Source organism: Anomaloglossus baeobatrachus, chromosome 2 (genome assembly GCF_048569485.1).
Source record: "Anomaloglossus baeobatrachus isolate aAnoBae1 chromosome 2, aAnoBae1.hap1, whole genome shotgun sequence".
NCBI classification, from domain to species: Eukaryota; Metazoa; Chordata; class Amphibia; order Anura; family Aromobatidae; genus Anomaloglossus; species Anomaloglossus baeobatrachus.
The window spans coordinates 466,701,941-466,723,475 of record NC_134354.1 but is presented as its reverse complement, the minus strand read 5'-3'; the positions used below and the strand labels follow the sequence as shown (position 1 = coordinate 466,723,475).

General features: G+C 42.0%; 1 protein-coding gene across 6 annotated transcripts in view; it reads left to right on the top strand.

Moving 5' to 3' along the window:
- Nucleotides 1-21,535, top strand: part of AUTS2 (activator of transcription and developmental regulator AUTS2) — a 1,876,064-nt gene that overhangs the window by 1,205,205 nt on the left and 649,324 nt on the right. For all 6 annotated transcript variants that reach the window (XM_075336342.1, XM_075336339.1, XM_075336340.1 and 3 more), the window contains one exon: nucleotides 6,512-6,541. In XM_075336342.1, the coding sequence (XP_075192457.1) occupies nucleotides 6,512-6,541 (30 nt within the window). The remainder of the gene's footprint in view (nucleotides 1-6,511; nucleotides 6,542-21,535) is intronic.

Genomic DNA, 21,535 nt, shown 5'->3' with positions numbered 1-21,535 from the left:
AGAAGCAGAGGGGTGGAGATGAGCGGCCGTAACATCCCGCCCACCTCCTTCCTTCCTCATTGCCGGTGGCCGCAGGTAAGGTGTTGTTCCTCGTTCGTGCGGTGTCACACATAGCGATGTGTGCTGCCATAGGAACGACGAACAACCTGCATCCTGCAACAGCAACGATATTTGAGATTAGAACGACGTCTCAACGATCAACGATTTGGTGAGTATCTTTGATCGTTAACGGTCGTTCCTGCGTTTCACATGCAACAACGTCGCTAACGAGGCCGTATGTGCGTCACAAATTCCGTGACCCCAACGACATCTCGTTAGCGATGTCATTGCGTGTAAAGCCCCCTCAAGGAAATAAATGTGTATAACAAAACCTGTGTAATTGCAATAATTTTCTGGAAGAAATACTTCATTTTCTGGATCAATTTCAAGGGTGCCAAGACTTTTGGCCATGACTGTATATGTGACAAAATGTTACTTAAAAAAGTGATATCTTGAACTCGCTATACAGAGCATTGCTGGTGGAAATCAGTGCCAGGACTTTGATCATACACTATAAAGCATCTATCTTAAATACAGCCATGGTGGTGCAAGTACCCCTGAGGTTTATGGTATGTGCGGATATTTGAAAACCTCAAAATAACAAAATAAGATTTTAATTTTTACTTTTTCCACCGTTTATATTTATTTGGATTTATCCTTTACAGTGCTTTAGTACAATAATCACAATGGTACAATTTTATGTCTCATATAGACCTGCTATCTTTTTTACAAATATATCTGAATCCATAGCTAGTCTATCCTCTTTCTTCAGCGCATTTATAGCTTTTGCATTATTTATAAGCTGAAAGGACTGACCGCCATCAATCTCTGCCAGAGGCTGGCACCGAGGGATCTATTGGATGGAGCTGTAAATTAGAAGCCCTGCTCCTGCTGAGCCCGTGGCACAGTCCCCGGGTCAGTAAGAGAATTTAATGCTGGAGACGGAAGTGTTTCCTCGCTGTGCCATGTGGCCCCAGCACAGAAGAAACTGTTGGCAGACACAGTGACTTGCCAAATCGTGATTCTGTCAATCACTGTGTGTGTTGGGAAAGAAGCCTGTGCATTTTTAATTATCTTGGCAGCCGTACTGCTTTCATAATGGACACCAGTAGGTCTCAGTCCTTCGCCATATGCTTAACTCTGGAGACAAGGGGCTTCTGGGTATAGTTGTAATTACCTGATGCAGAATTAAGTGGACCTTGAAATTAGAACTGGACTGTCAGGAAGCTTAACACTTTGATGGAAGTGTATACTCATCCAGACAAGATGTTTAACAGTGTGTTCGAAATAACTGGATTAAAAGCAAAGATGGAAAACATTTTATTTTACTTGAATTTTGCAGAACATATGATGGCCCATAGTGTAGCAGTAAACGGCATAGTGTTTTTCTTTATATGTCCTACCTGAATTCCGTAGGGGACTATTCTTACAAAGGTGTAATGTGATTAAACAGATACCAAATTTGCTTTTTTACCATTATCACTGCATGTATGTGCTTGTATGAGGGAACATGACATTAGTGACAGTAGCTGGACACCATAAATCTTCATTCCAAGTACACTAATAGATCGGCAGAACATTGATTTGGTCATGGAGGTAATGGTATGGCCATTTCTCCAAAGTGTTCCAAGGAACCATTTTTCAACACAACTACGCCAGGCCACATGTAGCTCATCCTACTGTGAGTAGCCTGAGTGGCCTAAAAGTGCTACCGTGGCCTGCAGCATCCCCATATCTGGGATGTCAGTGGTCGGCAATTGCAAAGGGTGCTGCCACCAGCAGATCTTGATGATTTGTTTGCCAAAGTATATTCAGTGCTATAGAATATGAGTTATACAACCATGAATAACCTCTCTGATAGCATTACAAAATCTGTAAATGTGTGTGTATTTGTGGGCTAAATAAATTAAGGGTTTTTTAAAATGTTATGTTCATTAGTCATCATTTACATATTAAAAACATGTGCATCGATCCTGTAATTTTCAAAGTTCCACTACTTGCAATTTCAATATTAAGTAGAGTACATAAACACAGGTTAATGCCTTTCATCTTCTTCAGTGATGAATGGATCTATCCATGGAGGATCAATTTTAAGTCATATTTTCTGAAATTCGTAGATACCTGATAATTTGAAAATTATGCAGGTTCACAAAAAAAATGCATGGCGTCATTTGATATACTACTGAAGCATCAGAGAGATTATTTATGGTGTTTAGCGCAGTCAATCATGGAGACCATCACAGTTAGTATACTACATGGGTTCTGGCCAAGGAGCGCCATTTTAAGTTTTGTACAGTGTGGTGATAGGAGGTCAGAGCACACAACTCATGCCAATTAGTGATAAAAAAAAATGCCTAATCTGATTGTGGTGCATTACTGTAGTGATGAAGCAGATTGAACAATTTTAGCTGCAGTTTTTTTCATTCTTCGCTCACTCCATAGAAAGAGGGAACTTTTAAAGGGAAGCTGTTGTCATGAAAATGTAGTCCAATGCGCAGTGGCTTGTTAACAGGGTGAGGTGAGCAAATTTATATATAGTTTTGTGAGAAAAGATTCAGTACAACTTGTGGTTTCTTCATTTAACCCCTTAACCCCTGGGCGATTTTCTCTTTTTCCATTTGTTTTTTTTGCTCCTCTTCTTCCGAGAGCTGTAACTTTTTTGTTTTTGCATCAATCTTGCCATATGAGGGCTTATTTTTTGCGGAACTAGTTGTACATTTAAATTAAATCATGAGTTTTACCATATAGTGTACTGGAAAATGGCAAAAAATTCCAAGTGCGAAAAATTGCAAAAAAATGCAATTGCATGATTGTTATGGGGATATTTTATTCACCATCTTCACTGTGTGGTAAAACAGATGTATCTATGGGATGCCTCAGGTTGGTACTAGTTTGTAGATACCAAACATGTATAGGTTTACTTTTATTTAAGGGGTTAAAAAAAATCTGAATTTTATCCAAAAAAAGTGTCACACTTTTTGCGCCATTTTCCGTAACCCGTAGTGTTTTCATTTTTCAGGATCTATGGCTCAGTGATGGCTTATTTTTTTGCATCTCAAGCTGACATTTTTAATGGTACCATTTTTATGCAGATGCTATGTTTCGGTCACCTGTTATTGCATTTTGCGCAAAATTTGTGGTGACGAAAAAACATAATTATGGCGTTTGGATTTTTTTTTCTCACCACACCATTTACCAATCAGATTATTTGATTTTATATTTTGATAGATCGGGTATTTCTGAATGCAGCGATACCAAATAGGTGAATATTTTATATTTTTTTTAATCCTTTAATTTTCAATGGGGCAATGGGGGTGATTTGAAGTTTTAGGTTTTTTATTTTTTTTGTTTTTTAAAAGTTTTTTTTTACTTTTTTTTACTTTACTAGTGCCCCTAGGGGGCTGTAAGGATCAGAAGTCTGATCACTTGTTAATTGCTCCTGATCATAGCTACACAGTTCAGACCAGGAGAAATACTGCTGTTCTCTTACAGCCAGCTGTAAGAGGAAGTGAGTCATGATAGTGACAGGAGTCATCACATGACCCTGTGCTACAATGGCAACCATTGGCTCCCCATGATAATGTCACATGGCCTCTGATGGCAGCAGGGAAAGGCGCATTCCCTGCCGCAGCCATTTACATCACGCTGTCATGTTTTTACAGTGTGATCGAAAGGCTTAACAGGCGCGAGTGGATCACGGATCAACCCACACCTGATAGCCGCACATGCCAGCTGTTCAGCTGAAATGTGCTGTACTCATAGTTACATAGTTACATATATAGTAGTTACATAGTTACTTAGGTTGAAAAAAGACCTAGGTCCATCTAGTTCAACCTTCCTCCACCAGTTCTACATTTAGTCACTAAGTCATTTATAACCAACAATGTTTTGTGTACTGAGGAAATCATCCAGCCCTTTTTTAAAAGCTGTTATAGTATCTGCCATTACTACCTCTTGTGGTAGGGCATTCCACAGTCTGACTGCTCTAACTGTAAAGAACCCTTTCCTATTTAGGTGTCGGAATCGCTTTTCTTCCACTCGCAGTGAGTGCCCCCTGGTCCTTAGTACTGTCTTTGGAAGAAATAAGTCATGTGCCAGTCCTTTATATTGACCACACATGTATTTGTACATATAAATGAGATCTCCTCTGAGACGTCTTTTTTCTAAGCTAAACATATCTAACTTTATCAACCTGTCATCATATGGGAGGCCTTCTATTCCTTGTAATAGTCTAGTTGCCCGCCTTTGAACTGACTCTAACTTCCGAATGTCCTTTTTAAAATGTGGAGCCCAAAACTGGATCCCGTATTCCAGATGTGGCCTTACAAGTGATTTATAGAGGGGTAACAATACGTTGGGATCACGGGATCTAATCTCTCTTTTTATACACCCTAGAATCCTGTTTGCTTTAGCAGCTGCTGCTTGACATTGAGTGCTGCTGCTCAGCTTATTTGTAATGAGAATACCCAAGTCCTTCTCCTGTTCTGTAGTCCCGAGTTTACTTCCATTTAATGTATACGCAGCTATAGGATTACTCCGTCCTAGGTGCAGCAGCCAGTGGTGATTACACCGACATTATCTAGGATGTACTCAGTACGTCCAATATCGGTAAGAGGTTAAACCTCGGCTCTTTTGGGAATTTTCTGTCCAGTGGGTGGTCCTGTCAATGATTATCAGCTGTTTCTGCACACTTTAACCCCTTCACGACCATGGACGGATATTTCCGTCATGGATCGTGTCCCGGTAAGCCCCGCCCCCTGCCGCGGGCAGGAGGCGTGGATCGGCACACATATCAGCTGTTTTCAACAGCTGACATGTGTGCCTACATGTTCCGAGTGGAATCGCATTCCACCCGGAACATTAACCCCTTAGATCTTGCTGCCAAATTCTGGCAGCGAGATCTATATGCGCGCGGCCATGTTTTTTACTTACCGCCGCCCCCTCCGGACGTCACGTGAGTGATCACGTGACGTTCGGTGGTAGCCATCGTAGCACAGGGTCATGTGATGACGCCTGCTGCTATGAAGTTTCACTTTCATTCTTCCTCGGCACGGAGCAGAGGAAAAAAGAAAGTGACTATTTCTGCTTACAGCGGTATAGCTGTAATCAGCAGATAGCGATCAGCAATCGGATTGCTGATCGCTATAGCCCCCTAGGGGGACTAGTAAAATAAAATAAAAAAAGTAAAAAAAAAGTTTTAAAAAATTAAAAAAAAACCAAAAAACCTAAAAGTTCAAATCACCCCCCTTTCCCCCCATTGAAAATTAAAGGGTTAAAAAATAAATAAATATACACATATTTGGTATCGCCGCGTTCAGAAATGCCCGATCTATCAAAATATAAAATCAATTAATCTGATTGGTAAACGACGTAGTGGCAAAAAAATTCCAAACGCCAAAATTACGTTTTTTGGTCGCCGCAAGTTTTACGCAAAATGCAATAACAGGCGATCAAAACGTAGCATCTGCGCAAAAATGCTACCATTAGAAACATCAGCTCGAGACGCAAAAAAGAAGCCATCACTGAGCCATAGATCCCAAAAAATAAGAACACTACGTGTTTTGGAAAATGGCGCAAAACGCGCGGCACTTTTATTGGACAAACTTGTGAATTTTTTTTAACCCCTTAGATACAAGTAAACCTATACATGTTTGGTGTCTACAAACTCGCACCGACCTCAGGCATCATACCCACACATCAGTTTTACCATATAGTGAACACCGTGAATAAAACATCCCAAAAACTATTGTGCCATCACACTTTTTTTGCAATTTTTCCACACTTGGAATTTTTTTGCTGCTTTCCAGTACACCATATGGTAAAACTTATGGTTTCATTTAAAAGTACAACTTGTCCCGCAAAAAACAAGCCCTCATATGGCAAGATTGACGGAAAAATAAAAAAGTTACGGCTCTCGGAAGAAGGGGAGCAAAAAACAAAAACGCAAAAACGGAAAGTGCCCCGGGGCTGAAGGGGTTAATAAGAGATAACTGTCAGTCATTGATAACATTGCTCACTGGACCGAAAATCTCAGAAAAAGCAGAGGTTTAAATGATGAAATGATTTTTTTCTCAAAAATTATGAATCAAGCTGCTCAGAGCCTGCTGCTCAATAACATGATACCATCAGTTTTGACTACATTTTTATAGTGACAGGTTCCCTTTAAACGCCTCAATGCTATTTTGGTCTCTCTATCGCTATATTTCCCTGTCTCCCTTTTTTATTGGCTATAAATGGCTTTTTAGTTTTGTGATTGGCTGACAATTAATTGGGGAATATTCGGTAAACCAGGTGAATTTCAATTTCAAAAGATAAAAGATCCATTAATCTCTAGTCCTCTTATATTGTTTCCAATGTTTGTTTCTTCACTGCATATCTTAATTTAACCAAAAGTATTTGCTTTCTTGTTCTAGATAAATTCTAATTTTATTTGATATTGTGTTTAAAAAGGTTTTTTTTTTTCTTTCTTTAGTGTGACAGTGACAGTGATCAGGAAGAAAAGGTAAGCCCTTGTCTCTTTTGGTATTTTCATTAGTCGCTACTCTTTGTTCTGCTGCTGTAAGTACTTTATCTACTGAAACTTACATTTCTGAAAATAAATGCAAATTCTTTTCTTACTTGATTGTATTGTAGCAAACTGAAAATTACTATGCAATAAATTATATGTTATAAATAATTTATAATTAAAATTTATATGAATCTAACTGAATAACTAAATTACTAAATAGATAAATGACATTTTTTTGTATTGCTACTTAAAGGGAATCTGTCAGCAGGTTTTTGTTACCTCATCTGAGAGCAGCATGATGCAGGCAAAGAGATCCTGAATCCAACGATGTATCACTTAGATTACTGGGTGCAGCCGTTCTTCTGACGCAATCAAAAATTTTAGTTTTAGCAAAGCAGCAGAGCATAAGATGGTGTCCCGGCCCACATTAGGCTCTCTATGTACATTTCTATAGACAGAAGCTGCTAATCAAACAGAGGGGCGGAGTTGGACTTGAACTCAAGAGTTCCTCATGCCAATTAATGACAAGGTTTAAACTAACAATGGAGTTAAACAAAAACACACTTTGTGATAAGAGACACATGGCTGAAATCTCCATGTTAACCCTTAAAGCATGCTGTTTTTAGATTACAATGCAAAAACCTGATGACAAATTCCCTTTAACTATTGTTTTTGGTTTCTAAAATATAATTAAAAATACTATTACCAAAGTATACCAGCAGAAAAACTGAAAAAAAAAATGTTTAAATGGTTAAATTGTCCAATTGTGACAGTTTTATCTGGACATTTTTTTTTTAAATTGGACACTATTGGTGAAAAAAAGATATATTTTGTGTAGCTGAAGAAAAATTGGTGCTTCTATAGTCACTGATGAGGCCTGTTTGGTTTCCTTTCGGGTGGCATTCATTTTCACAGAAAAATAATAAGCATGCTGCCCTTTCCACTAAAACTTATGGAATTCATGGAGTGGCACATCACTACTCCATGTACTGTTCAGTGGGTGCTGCTGGATAATACAGATTTGTCCATATTCTTTCCAATAGGAGCTGATCTACAATACTCAATGCCTCTAAGTACTGTATGTGGCTGTATTTTTCCACTCTTTATACTGTTTCCTCCAGCTCCCACTAGGCGTGATAACAGTTGAGGTTGGATGCCTAAGGATAGGTTATCAATATTAAAATGGTAGCCAACACCTTTCGATTGCTATAAAAGGACCATTGGTATATTGTATGTAGGGAACAAATCTCTGACCTAATTATTATACCATTTACTTTCAAGTTTTTTTTAATAGCTGGGTAAATATAAAAAAAAAAAGAAACAAACGCTGGACATTTAAAGCAAATATCTGCCAGGAAAAGGTAAATAAGCCCTGTTATTTCACCGTTCCTTGGTCCTACTCGCAACTTTTCCACCACAACCGGGCCTCTGATCAGCTTTTCTGTCATTTACATTCTATATTCACTCTGTGCCTTGTATTTTTTGTTAACTTGGCCCCAAGACGTCACATAGGGCAAAACACACAACATTTATGGTACATGTATCATAACTCATGTGATGGCATGGGACCTAGTGAATGGAAGCCGCAACCAGAAGAGTCTAGAGATCCAGAATGAAGAAGAATGGAGATAGAAGACAGAAGAGCTGATCAAAGGATCGTCAGCAGTGATACAAGTAAGGGGAGGAGAGGCGAGTATAAGATTTTTTTAACCACTTCCAACCCTTTTGAACCTAGAAAAATGACAGTTTGATGCCATTTTGTAGGATTTCCACAAATTGAATCATAAAACTTTTTGGATTCTTGTAAACTAATTTGCCCATTTCTGTAAATATGGCTAAGGAATTTCGGGGTCGATTTATCATTGCATCTGTCCCTTTTTTGTCTATTTTTCGGTATGGTGTGCTTGTTATTTCTTTTCACCACATTGATATTTTCATCTACGCCTTTTTTTATATGTTTTAAATGTTTTTGCCTATTTTTTATGTTCATCATTATGGACTGAAATTATCGTTTACAGATATTTTAGAAAAGGGACAAATTTTGTCACTAATGTACTCTACTCATGATTAAAAGCATGTAAATGCTCGAAACGCATAAGATGAACCTGTCAAAAACTGAACTCCTCAAGTTTCCTCCCTTTCCCAAACCCAATATCACTATTTCTGTGTGTGGTTCTACCATTACTCCCCAGCAGCATGCCCGCTGTCTTGGGGTTACATTTGACTCCGATCTATTCTTGAATCCCCACATTCGTTCACTCACTCGTACATGTCAATTCCACCTCAAAAGCATCTCTAGAATTCGACCTTTTCTTACCGTTGACTCTGCAAAAACTCTTACTGTCGCTCTCATTCATTCTCGCCTGGATTATTGTAATTTTTTACTAATTGGTCTCCCTGTTACTAAACGCACCCCTCTCCAATCCATTCTGAATGCCTCAGCCAGAATTATCTTCCTGTCCAACTGCTTCACTGAAGCCTCTGCTCTGTGCCAGTCATTGCACTGGTTGCTTATCCGCTACAGAATCCAATATAAACTTATCACTCTCTCTTACAAAGCTCTCCACAGTTCCACACCACCCTACATCTCCTCCTTCATCTCTGTCTATCACCCCACCCGTGCCCTCCATTCTGCTAATGACCTAAGACTGACATCCTTAATAATTCGAACCTCCCACTCCCGACTTCAAGATTTCTCACGAGCTGCGCCTATGCTCTGGAACACATTACCAAAAACAATTTGATTAATTCCCAACATCCACACCTTTAAGCGGACCCTAAAAACGCATTTCTTTAGAGTAGCCTATCACCTCACCGCCTCATCTAATCTAGTCCCTTTCTGCCCTTCATAAAATTTACTTCCAATTCTTGTCCCCTGTATCTTTTGGTTCCTTTCTCTTCATGTACTTTTTTACACACTTTATGTATAAATTCTGGCTGGCTACTGGTCCACGCAGCTGGTTTTGAATCCCCTATTAAATCGATGGCTGGACCATATATGACAAGCTTTCTCCTTCCTTCGCCCCATTCACCTTTTGTGCCTCCCATATTTCCTCATAGAATGTAAGCTTACGAGTAGGGCCCTCACTCCTCTTGGTATTTACTGAATTTGGTTATTCTGTAATGTCTCATGTTGTCTGTACATTTCCCCTCTGAATTGTAAAGTGCTGCGGAATATGTTTGCACTATATAAATAAAAATTATTATTATTATTATGGACCTTTTTCACATTATCTTTATGGATTTTTAATATGTCAAGTTAAATAAATGTTGTATAAAGGCTGCTTTACACACAACGATATCGCTAGTGATCTCGTTAGCGATGTGACACGCCCAGATTGTTGTTACGATTTGCCGAGAACGCTCATAGGTCGTTTTGTAGTGGTCACACATACTCATCTCACAAACGACGCTACATCGTTCAGCGATATATTGTTTGACCAAGGCGGTCGTGTGGATGTTGTTCGTCATTGGCAGGGTGTCAAATGTAGCACTATGTCTGCTGAGTTCCAAACGACGAACAATATTTTGAAACTGAACGACGTGTCAACGATCAACGATTTTCACCCTATTTGCAATCGTTCGGAGTCGCACGTAGGTGTCACATGCAACGACATCGCTAACGATGATGGAAGTGCGTCACGAAAATCGTGACCCCGACAACATATCGTCAGATAAATCGGAGCGTGTAAAGCGGCCTTTAGTCTAATGCAATGTATTCTAGTCTATCTCCCTGAACAGATTTTATGTTATTTTTGTACTATTTTGTGAAGCATAACTTTTTACTCTAAAAAGTGACGGAAGAGTTTACATACAAACATGAAGACCAATTTTCACTTTGCACAAAATTCATGAACTGTGTGCTCCATTTTAAAAAAATTGGCAAAAAAAAGACGGCAACGAAAACTGCAAGACAAAAAAGAAAAAATGACTTAAAAAAAAAATTAAGTAAATGATGAATCGAGGCCTAGGTGTTGTGTGTGTATTCAGGTGTGAAAATGATCTACTATCCAATATTATTATTTCTCAATTTTAAAACTTTCAATTTTAGTTACATTATACTGCGTTTCAACGGATGAGATATCCGCAGCATATTTCAAGCAGCATATTTCATGTATGTCATTTGTATTCAGCATATGCAGCCTGTTATAAAATGGAAGACATCATCATTTGAACAGGTCAAGCATATTCAGATGAAGACAAATGGTGCTTATTTGATTTCCTTAAAATCAGGAAATGAAAAAAGTGGTCTCTGGAGAAATCATGTTCTGCCTCACTTAAATGATAGACCGAGGCATGTAGCAGTAGCAGAGATAAGAACAGACGCTCGTCTTGCAGTTTTATCTCTGAAGGACGGTCAAGACTGTCATCTCGCTGACATGTGCATTATCCGTGTCATTTTAAACAAAGTGACCGGTGGAAAAGTGCACTCTGCTGTGACATGATAATGGGATGTTGGATGACAGGTAAAGTATACACTTATAAAAGGAGGCTGTGTATTATTCTTTTGTTTAAGTGACAACTAGGTACTTCCTTCCTGTGGATGAAGGGATTGTCAGATCTTAGTGGAGCGACCCTAGTTGACTTATCAAATCTAAAAACTAAATGAATGTATTTATGAGCGTTTCTGAATGTATTATGCACAGATTTGTTTCAGAGCTCTGAAGAGGGTCAGAAGTAAAAGAACTGACTTGTTCTGTGTAAATTAAGGGGCAGAAGTCATCTAACCTTCACATCTTAACATTAGTTCCATATCAAATTCTACTTTATGTGGATTATCATATTTATATACACGAGCAAATTATATCTCAACAGTTAATACTCCTATCTAATAGGGACAATCATCCTTAATGCAATAGCTGTTTGTAATATATAAAGAGATGAGCAAATTCAGCTAATTTGTAAACAATTTTATGAAAAATTCATTGTGTGAATTTAGCAAAATTGTAGAATATTTTGCAAATATTTTGTTTATTTGTAAAAAGTGAAGAAGAGGGTGGAAAAAAAATAAAAAAAAAATCTCCTCTCCTCGTCTGGTGCTCCATGTAGCTCTCTCTGGCACCTTCTTTACTGGTCTATTTGATGGAATGTCCCCTTTTCCAGACACCTCTAAGAAGGCCTGTGAGGTCATGGTGTAACAACATATGTTGCTGAGGCAATGAGTATACCTTCGGTGATGGATGTCGTGATATCACAATGGTGCATTGTAATTACAGAGACCTCCTTGGTGCTGAAGATCTAGCACATAGTGCAGGTGGAGGAAGAGGATGTTGTGGGACAGTAGAGCAGTAAAAAGGAGGCCAGAGGGAGGGTCACAAAGAACAAGAAGGGCTGCGGTAGCAGTTTGATTTGGCGGGTTCAGACAAACTTTAGATAAAATTTGGTTTGGAACCCGGATTTGACCTGAACCTCATTGGAAATCATTGATTGATGAGTTTGACTTTCTTCCCACATACAGTCATATGAAAAAGTTTGGGCACCCCTATTAATGTTAACCTTTTTTTTTTATAACAATTTGGGTTTTTGCAGCAGCTATTTCAGTTTCATATATCTAATAACTGATGGACTGAGTAATATTTCTGGATTGAAATGAGGTTTATTGTACTAACTGAAAATGTGCAATCCGCATTTAAACAAAATTTGACCGGTGCAAAAGTATAGGCACCTCAACATAAAAGTGACATTAATATTTTGTAGATCCTCCTTTTGCAAAAATCACAGCCTCTAGTTGCTTCCTGTAGATTTTAATGAGTTCCTGGATCCTGGATGAAGGTATATTTGACCATTCCTGTTTACAAAACAATTCCAGTTCAGTTAAGTTTGATGGTCGCCGAGCATGGACAGCACGCTTCAAATCATCCACAGATTTTCAATGATATTCAGGTCTGGGGACTGGGATGGCCATTCCAGAACATTGTAATTGTTCCTCTGCATGAATGCCTGAGTAGATTTGGAGCGGTGTTTTGGATCATTGTCTTGCTGAAACATCCATCCCCTGCGTAACTTCAACTTTGTCACTGATTCTTGCACATTATTGTCAACAATCTGCTGATACTGAGTGGAATCCATGCGACCCTCAACTTTAACAAGATTCCCGGTGCCGGCATTGGCCACACAGCCCCAAAGCATGATGGAACCTCCACCAAATTTTACTGTGGGTAGCAAGTGCTTTTCTTGGAATGCCGTGTTTTTTTGCCTCCATGCATAACGCCTTTTTTATGACCAAACAACTCAATCTTTGTTTCATCAGTCCACAGGACCTTCTTCCAAAATGTAACTGGCTTGTCCAAATGTGCTTTTGCATACCTCAGGTGACTCTGTTTGTGGCGTGCTTGCAGAAACGGCTTCTTTCGCATCACTCTTCTATACAGCTCCTCCTTGTGCAAAGTGTGCTGTATTGTTGACCGATGCACAGTGACACCATCTGCAGCAAGATGATGCTGCAGGTCTTTGGAGGTGGTCTCTGGATTGTCTTTGACTGTTCTCACCATTCTTCTCTGCCTTTCTGATTTTTTTCTTGGCCTGCCACTTCTGGGCTTAACAAGAACTGTACCTGTGTTCTTCCATTTCCTTACTATGTTCCTCACAGTGGAAACTGACAGTTTAAATCTCTGAGACAATTTTTTGTATCCTTCCCCTGAACAACTATGTTGAATAATCCTTGTTTTTAGATCATTTGAGAGTTGTTTTGAGGATCCCATGATGCCACTCTTCATAGGAGATTCAAATAGGAGAACAACTTGCAAGTGGCCACCTTAAATACCTTTTCTCATGATTGGATACACCTGCCTATGAAGTTCAAGGCTCAATGAGGTTACAAAACCAATTTATTGGTTTAGTAAGTCAGTAAAAAGTAGTTAAGAGTGTTCAAATCAAGAAATTGATTGACATTGCCCATACTTTTGCACCAGTCAAATTTTGTTTATATGCGGATTGCACATTTTCTGTTAGTACAATAAACCTCATTTCAATCCAGAAATATTACTGAGTCCATCAGTTATTAGATATATGAAACTGAAATAGCTGTTGCAAAAACTCAAATTGTTATAAAGAAAAAAGGTTAACATTAATAGGGGTGCCCAAACTTTTTCATATGACTGTACAAGCAGCCATAAACAGATCACTTCTGAGGGGAGGGGGGAGGCTGATTTTCTCTTCATTTTTTGTGCACACTACATCTGATCACACTGTTGTTACCCCCTAGTGCAAGCCATTCAAACACTGCAAGCGGCTCACACAGAGCCAAGCCCCAAGCCTACCAGAGCACTCTGATGCACGTTCAAGGGGTTAGCATATGTAAAATACCCGAACTTAAACACTGATTTTTTTTTGTAAAGTCCATGTTCGGTATGATCACCAGACTTTACTTGTTGGGTTTGTTTATCTCTAGTTGTGAGAATTATATATTTTTTTTAGATTTTTTTAAGCTTACGCTTATTATATTTTGGGATTTAGAGAGACCCCAGAGCATAACTACGCACGTTTGATTCACATGAAATAAATTCAATGCAAATAGACTTTTCTGACCAAACTAAAAGGGAACCTGTCAGATGAAATATGAACCCAGAACCACAAGCAGTTCTGGATGCATATTGCTAATCCCTGCCTAACCATCCCAGCCTATAGTAGCATAGCTAATGGAATCTTTAGAAAAAGTATTTCTAAAGATCCCATATGATATGCTAATGAGGCCAGAGACTAGTCGCAAGGGCATTACTTTCCTTGGCTAGTTGGCCCTCTTAGGATGTTAGCACACCCCCATGGGCATGCTAACATGCTAATGAATGTGCAGCGTCAAAGGATGGTCACGCTCACCTTTCTGCTTGTATCATGTCCAAGTCCTGGATTTCAGCTCAGTGCACATGATCCTGGACTTTGTCATGCGCACTATGAAGCTGGGTTTATGAGTCCTGGCTTCAAACCCATGTAGTGCACATGACCAAAAGTCCGGGATCATGGGCACTGCACAGAAATCCAGGACTCGGATGTGATGGCAGTGGAGAGGTGAGTGAGATCGTCCTCTGATGCTATGAATTCATTAGCATGTGAGCACGCCCACAGGGACGTACTAACATGCTATGTAAGCCAACTAGCCTGGGGAAGTAATGCCCTTGCGATAGTCGCTGGCCTCATAAGCATATGATTAAAGATTTTTAGAAATACTTTTTCTAAAGATCTCTTTATCTATGCTAGTCTATACAAGTACAGTTAAGCAGGGATTAGGAATATACACCCAGACCTGCTCTTGCTTCAGGGTGCATATTTCACCTGACAGGTTCACTTTAAAGCAAACTAAAACTGAATTTCGCTGTATTTGATCATCACTAAATATATATACATATAGTACTCACACATGTAAATGTATAAAACATGTAATCACACAGTAGTGTGGCTAGAATAGAGAAAGGAGGTAAATTTCGTTCCAATGAAATAAACATTGACAGTAAAGGTAGAAGCTCTAATTATTCTCATTATACAGTATAGATCAAAAGTTTGGACACACCTTCTCATTCAAAGAATTTTCTTTATTTTCATGACTCTAAAAATTGTAGATTCACATTGAAGACATTAAAACTATGAATGAAAACATGTGGAATGAAATACTTAAGTGTGAAACAACTGAAAATATGTCTTATATTCTAGGTTCTTCAAAGTAGCCACCTTTTGCTTTGATTACTGCTTTGCACACTCTTGGCATTCTCTTGATGAGCTTCAAGAGGTAGTCACAAGAAATGGTCTTCAAACAGTCTTGAAGGAGTTCCCAGAGATGCTTAGCACTTGTTGACCCTTTTGCCTTCACTCTGTGGTCCAGCTCACCCCAAACCATCTCGATTGGGTTCAGGTCTGGTGACTGTGGAGGCCAGGTCATCTGGCGTAGCACTCCATCACTCGCCTTCTTAGTCAAATAGCCATTACACAGCCTGGAGGTGTGTTTGGGGTCATTGTCCTGTTGAAAAATAAATAATGGTCCAACTAAACGCAAACCGGATGGAATAGCATGCCGCTGCAAGATACTGTGGTAGGCATGCTGGGTCTGTATGCCTTCAATTTTTAATAAATCCCCAACAGTGTCACCAGCAAAGCACCCCCACACCATCACACCTCCTCCTCTATGCTTCACGGTGGGAACAAGCCATGTACAGTCTATCCGTTCACCTTTTCTACAAAGACACGGTGGTTGGATCCAAAGATTTCAAATTTGGACTCATCAGACCAAAGCACAGATTTCCACTGGTCTAATGTCCATTCCTTGTGTTCTTTAGCCTAAACAAGTCTCTTCTGCTTGCTGCCTGTCCTTAGCAGTGGTTTCCTAGCAGCTATTTTACCATGAAGGCCTGTGTTACGGGGGGCTGTCTGATAATAACTTAAAGGAGTATCAGACAGTCAGGGTCCACCGTGCAAAGACTCTGCTGCAGACTATGGCAGAGTGCAATACCTCTGTTAACTCACAGAAGGATATAATAAGTAAGTAAAGCAATTCCTCCCTTACTTGGAGGGTGTGTGGAATGATCTCTGTTAATAATCACAGAGACAAAGGCAATGTGTGCGAAATGGCACCTACCTAGGTCCGCTCTTCTAGTGGTGCAAAAGAGGCGAACAGCAGCGTAAGCCGCACAAAGCTCCTACCTGCGTTCGCTCCACTAGTGTGCGAGGACACGAACCACTAGATATGGCACCTGCCTAGGTCCGCTCTTCTAGTGGTGCAAAAGAGACGAACAGCAGCGTAAGCCGCACAAAGCTCCTACCTCTGTTCGCTCCCCTAGTGTGCGAGGATACGAACAACTGCCACACGCAGTATAAGGAACGTTACCCTAGTGGCAACGTCCACTTACGAGTCGAACCACAAGGCCCAGCCAGACCATGTGCCTCAGGCACCTGCCTATGTCCGCTCCCCTAAGAGGTAAGGATACGGACAGCAGCCGAAGCTGTAAGGTATAAGAACGCTACCCTGCCGGTAGCGCTCACCTAGCATAGACAGAGGAATGCCTAGAGGAACGCGCACAGAGCATCTACTCTTATGCATGAACCAAGAGGACTGAGCGCCATGCGGTGTGTGTCAGGGTCTTATATAGACTCTGTGCCTCATCCAAGATGGAGGACACCAGAGCCAATCCGCTGCCAGAACGACAGGAGTGACGTCATGCTGGCCTATCACCGAGCAAGGCATCACAAGCACATGACCAGCGACCAATCGGCATAGAAGGTGTCAGAGACATGTGACCTCGTGTCAGCGATGATGTCACCCGCACATGTGCAATGGCTTCAAGATAGGACTTAGTCTCCGGCGCTCGCACATGTGCAGTAGCAAGAAATCTGGACTTAGTCTCCAGCGCTCGCACATGTGCAGTAGCAAGAAATCTGGACTTAGTCTCCAGCGCTCGCACATGTGCAGTAGCAAGAAATCTGGACATAGTCTCCAGTGCTCGCAGCAACCGTAACAGTACCTCCCCCTCAAGGGCCCCCCTCCTGGCGACGCAGGTAATCGGCAACTAAGTCGGGAGCATGGACAGCCTCCTCAGGCTCCCAAGAGCGATGTTCCGGGCCGTAACCCTCCCAATCTATCAAGAAGAACCTGCGCTCTCTAACCATCTTAGAACCAACTATGGCTCGTACCTCATAGCTAGAGCGAGAGGAATCAGAGGCAGGAGAGTGCACTTCACGAGCGTGAGGTAAAATAGCCGGCTTTAGCAGTGAGACATGGAATTTGTCATGAATCCTAAGATGGACGGGTAACTTCAATTGGTAGACTACAGGATTTACCTGTCGAAGAACCTCATAAGGACCCAGGAAGCGAGGAGCAAATTTGACAGAGCTCACTCTAAGTCTCACGTGTTTTGCAGAGAGCCACACAAAGTCCCCTGGAGAAAAGACAGGAGCCGGGCGACGAAACCGATCGGACACCGTCTTCATACGGTCCTTAGCTGCTTGGATTGACTCTTGAGTCCGATCCCAAACCTCTCTGGCATTAGTTGCCCAGTCAGCCACAAGAGGAGGAGGTGCAGCAGCGGGAAACGGTACCGGTACCCTAGGGTGTTGCCCATTATTGAGTACGAACGGTGTCTGCCCAGTGGCCTCAGCCAGCGAATTGTTAAGGGCAAATTCTGCCCAGGGTAGGAGGGAGGACCAGTTATCGTGGTTCTCAGCAACAAAGTGTCGAAGGTATATAATCATAGATTGATTGGTACGTTCAACCAAACCATTGGTCTCCGGATGGTATGCCGAAGAGAGATTCAACTCAATTTGCAGAAGGCTACAAAGATCTCGCCAGAAACGGGATGTAAATTGCGGGCCTCTATCACAAATGATACGATCTGGCATCCCGTGAAGCCTAAAGACATGCTTGAGGAATAGTTTGGCTAGTACCCTGGAAGATGGGATTCTCGATAACGATACGAGATGAACCATCCGGGAGAAATGGTCCGTAATGACCCACACAAATCTATGTCCCTGTGAACATGGAAGATCACCCACAAAGTCCATGCCTACCACCTCCCATGGTCTATCTGGCACTGGTAAAGGATGCAAGAGCCCAGCCGGTCTCTGCCGTAATGGACGGTTGCGAGCACACGAGTAGCAGGAACCGACATATCTCTTGACGTGGCTGGCTAAGTGTGGCCACCAATACCACCTCTCCAGTAACTCTCGTGTCCGCCTAATACCAAAATGCCCACCCACCTTTGAGGTGTGGGCCCATGACAGTATATAATTCTGTCTATCAGGCGGAACAAAGGTCTTGCCCGGTGGGATTTGGTCTAACGTCACAGGGGAGAGCGTATGAAAAACCCTGGAGGGAAGGATAAGACGAGGTTCGTCAATCTCTTCCTGGGTAGAAAGCATAGAGCGAGACAGGGCGTCTGCCTTGTTATTCTTACTCCCAGACAGATAGTTGATGGAGAAGTGAAAGCGGGAGAAAAACAAGGACCAGCGGGCTTGGCGAGGATTCAGACGCTGAGCGGTTTGTAAGTACGTCAGATTCTTATGGTCTGTATAGACCTGGAAAGGATGTTTCGCTCCTTCCAGCAAGTGACGCCACTCCTCCAAGGCTAATCTCAAGGCGAGCAGTTCCCTATCCCCAATGGTATAGTTTCTCTCTGCCGGTGAAAAGGTTTTCGCAAAGAAGAAACACGGCCTTTTTCTACCTGCACCGTTCTTTTGATACAAGACCGCACCAGCACCCACTGAAGAGGCATCAACCTCTAAGAGGAAGGGCTTACTCTCATCGGGTCTTTGAAGAACGGGTGCAGTTGAAAAGTGTCTTTTTACTGCCTCAAAAGCCTGAGATGTCTCAGTAGACCAGGCTTTGGGATTAGCACCTTTCTTAGTCAAGGCCACCAAAGGGGCCACCAAAGTAGAAAAATGGGGTATGAACTGCCTGTAATAATTTATGAATCCTAAGAAGCGTTGCACCGCCTTCAAGGAATGAGGTTCGGACCATTGCAGGACAGCAGAGAGCTTTGCAGGATCCATAGCCAGGCCCTCTTGTGAGATAATGTAACCCAAAAAAGGCAATGAGGACTGCTCGAATACACATTTCTCGAGTTTAGCAAACAATGAGTGCTCCCTTAAACGGGAAAGGACACGAACGACATCCTGACGATGAGTCTCCAGATCAGGAGAAAAAATCAGGATGTCGTCCAGATACACCACTACTGAGGATAACAGTAAATCCCTGAACACATCGTTTACGAAGTCCTGAAATACTGCGGGTGCATTACATAACCCAAAAGGCATGACGAGGTATTCATAGTGACCGTCTCGGGTGTTAAAAGCGGTCTTCCATTCGTCACCCTTTCGAATTCGTACCAAGTTATACACACCCCGCAGATCCAACTTCGTAAAAACTTGAGCTCCTCTCAGTCTGTCAAAGAGCTCCGAAATTAAAGGTAATGGGTATTTGTTCTTTATTGTGATTGCGTTGAGACCCCTGTAATCTATGCAGGGACGCAAATCACCCTCTTTCTTCCGAACAAAGAAAAACCCAGCTCCCGCGGGAGAGACAGACTTACGAATGAACCCCTTCTCTAAACTCTCTCTTATATAGGTCGACATGGCCTCCGACTCAGGTATCGACAGGGGGTAAACCCTGCCTTTAGGTGGAACCGAACCTGGGATAAGGTCTATGGCACAGTCATACGGCCTATGGGGTGGAAGAACCTCAGCACCCTGTTTGGAGAACACGTCAGCGAAATCCAGATAGGGTGTAGGTATGGGAGAGAGATCAGTAGATGCAACCGCAATGACCTTAGGTGGTAAGGGAAGACATCAGGACTGACATTTCGAACCCCAACTAATAATGCTGTCAGACTCCCAGTCAATGTGAGGAGCATGAGTCCGAAGCCATGGGAGACCCAGAAGGATGTCGTCTATACCCTCAGGCAAAACAAGAAAAGAAATCTCCTCTATGTGACCCTGAGACAGGGAAAGGCGCAAGGGAACTGTCCTCAATGTAATGGAGTCAGACAACATAGTTCCATTAACAACACGGACAGGAATAGGCGCCTCTAACATGATAGAGGGAATATTGTGTCCCTTTACAAATCCTGAGGACACAAAAGTCCCGTCAGCTCCGGAATCCACAAAAGCCATAATAGGCCATGTATTCTCAGATAACGAGAGCTGACCTGGGATACAACACTTAGAGGGTGCAGAAGACGTCTCTAGTACCCCCCTCTAATGGTTACTAGGCCAGGGAGTTTCCCTGACGACTAGGACACTTGTTGGCATAGTGCCCAGCCTGACGACATACGTAACATATAGGAGGACCAGACTTGCGTAGTCTGGAAGACGTATGACCTAACTCCATAGGAGTGGGAGATGTTTCAGATGCTGAGGAAGATGGTAGTGGACCCTCAACAACTGGAATAGCCCGATGCTTAGGGCATGAGGAAGAGACCTCGAGTCTACGTTCCTTATGGCGTACATCGATCCTCGTTGCTACTGTGATCAAGTCCTCCAGAGAAGCAGGGACCTCACGAGTAGCAAGAGCATCCTTGACATAGCCTGCCAACCCTCTCCAGAAGATAGGAATCAACACCTTCTCTGGCCAATCTAGTTCTGCCACCAGAGTTCTAAAAGCAATGGCATAAGAACTAGTGGATAACGAACCCTGAGATAGATCTAACAGTCTCAGGGCCGCATCATGGGTAACCTGCGGACCCATGAATACCGCCTTAAGAGCATCAAGAAAGTCTTGATGTCTCAGAGTAACCACATCAGAGCGCTCCCATAGGGGAGTCGCCCATTCTAAGGCTTTGTCCTGAAGTAAGGAGATGATAAAGCCTACTCTGGACCTCTCCGTAGAGAAGCAAGAAGAGTTGACCTCTAGGTGTATCTGACACTGACTAATGAAACCACGACATGATCTGGCATCGCCAGAATATCTGTTTGGCAGAGCAAGTCGAGGATCATGTGCAGATGTCACCATGGTCTGAGGTTTATCCTCTATACTCTTGAGCCGTGACTCAAGTACTTGTATGTAACGGTGTAACTGCTGATATTCTGCCATAACTGCCAGACCCTTGGCTCAGTCCTAATGTTACGGGGGGCTGTCTGATAATAACTTAAAGGAGTATCAGACAGTCAGGGTCCACCGTGCAAAGACTCTGCTGCAGACTATGGCAGAGTGCAATACCTCTGTTAACTCACAGAAGGATATAATAAGTAAGTAAAGCAATTCCTCCCTTACTTGGAGGGTGTGTGGAATGATCTCTGTTAATAATCACAGAGACAAAGGCAATGTGTGCGAAATGACACCTACCTAGGTCCGCTCTTCTAGTGGTGCAAAAGAGGCGAACAGCAGCGTAAGCCGCACAAAGCTCCTACCTGCGTTCGCTCCACTAGTGTGCGAGGACACGAACCACTAGATATGGCACCTGCCTAGGTCCGCTCTTCTAGTGGTGCAAAAGAGACGAACAGCAGCGTAAGCCGCATAAAGCTCCTACCTCTGTTCGCTCCCCTAGTGTGCGAGGATACGAACAACTGCCACAC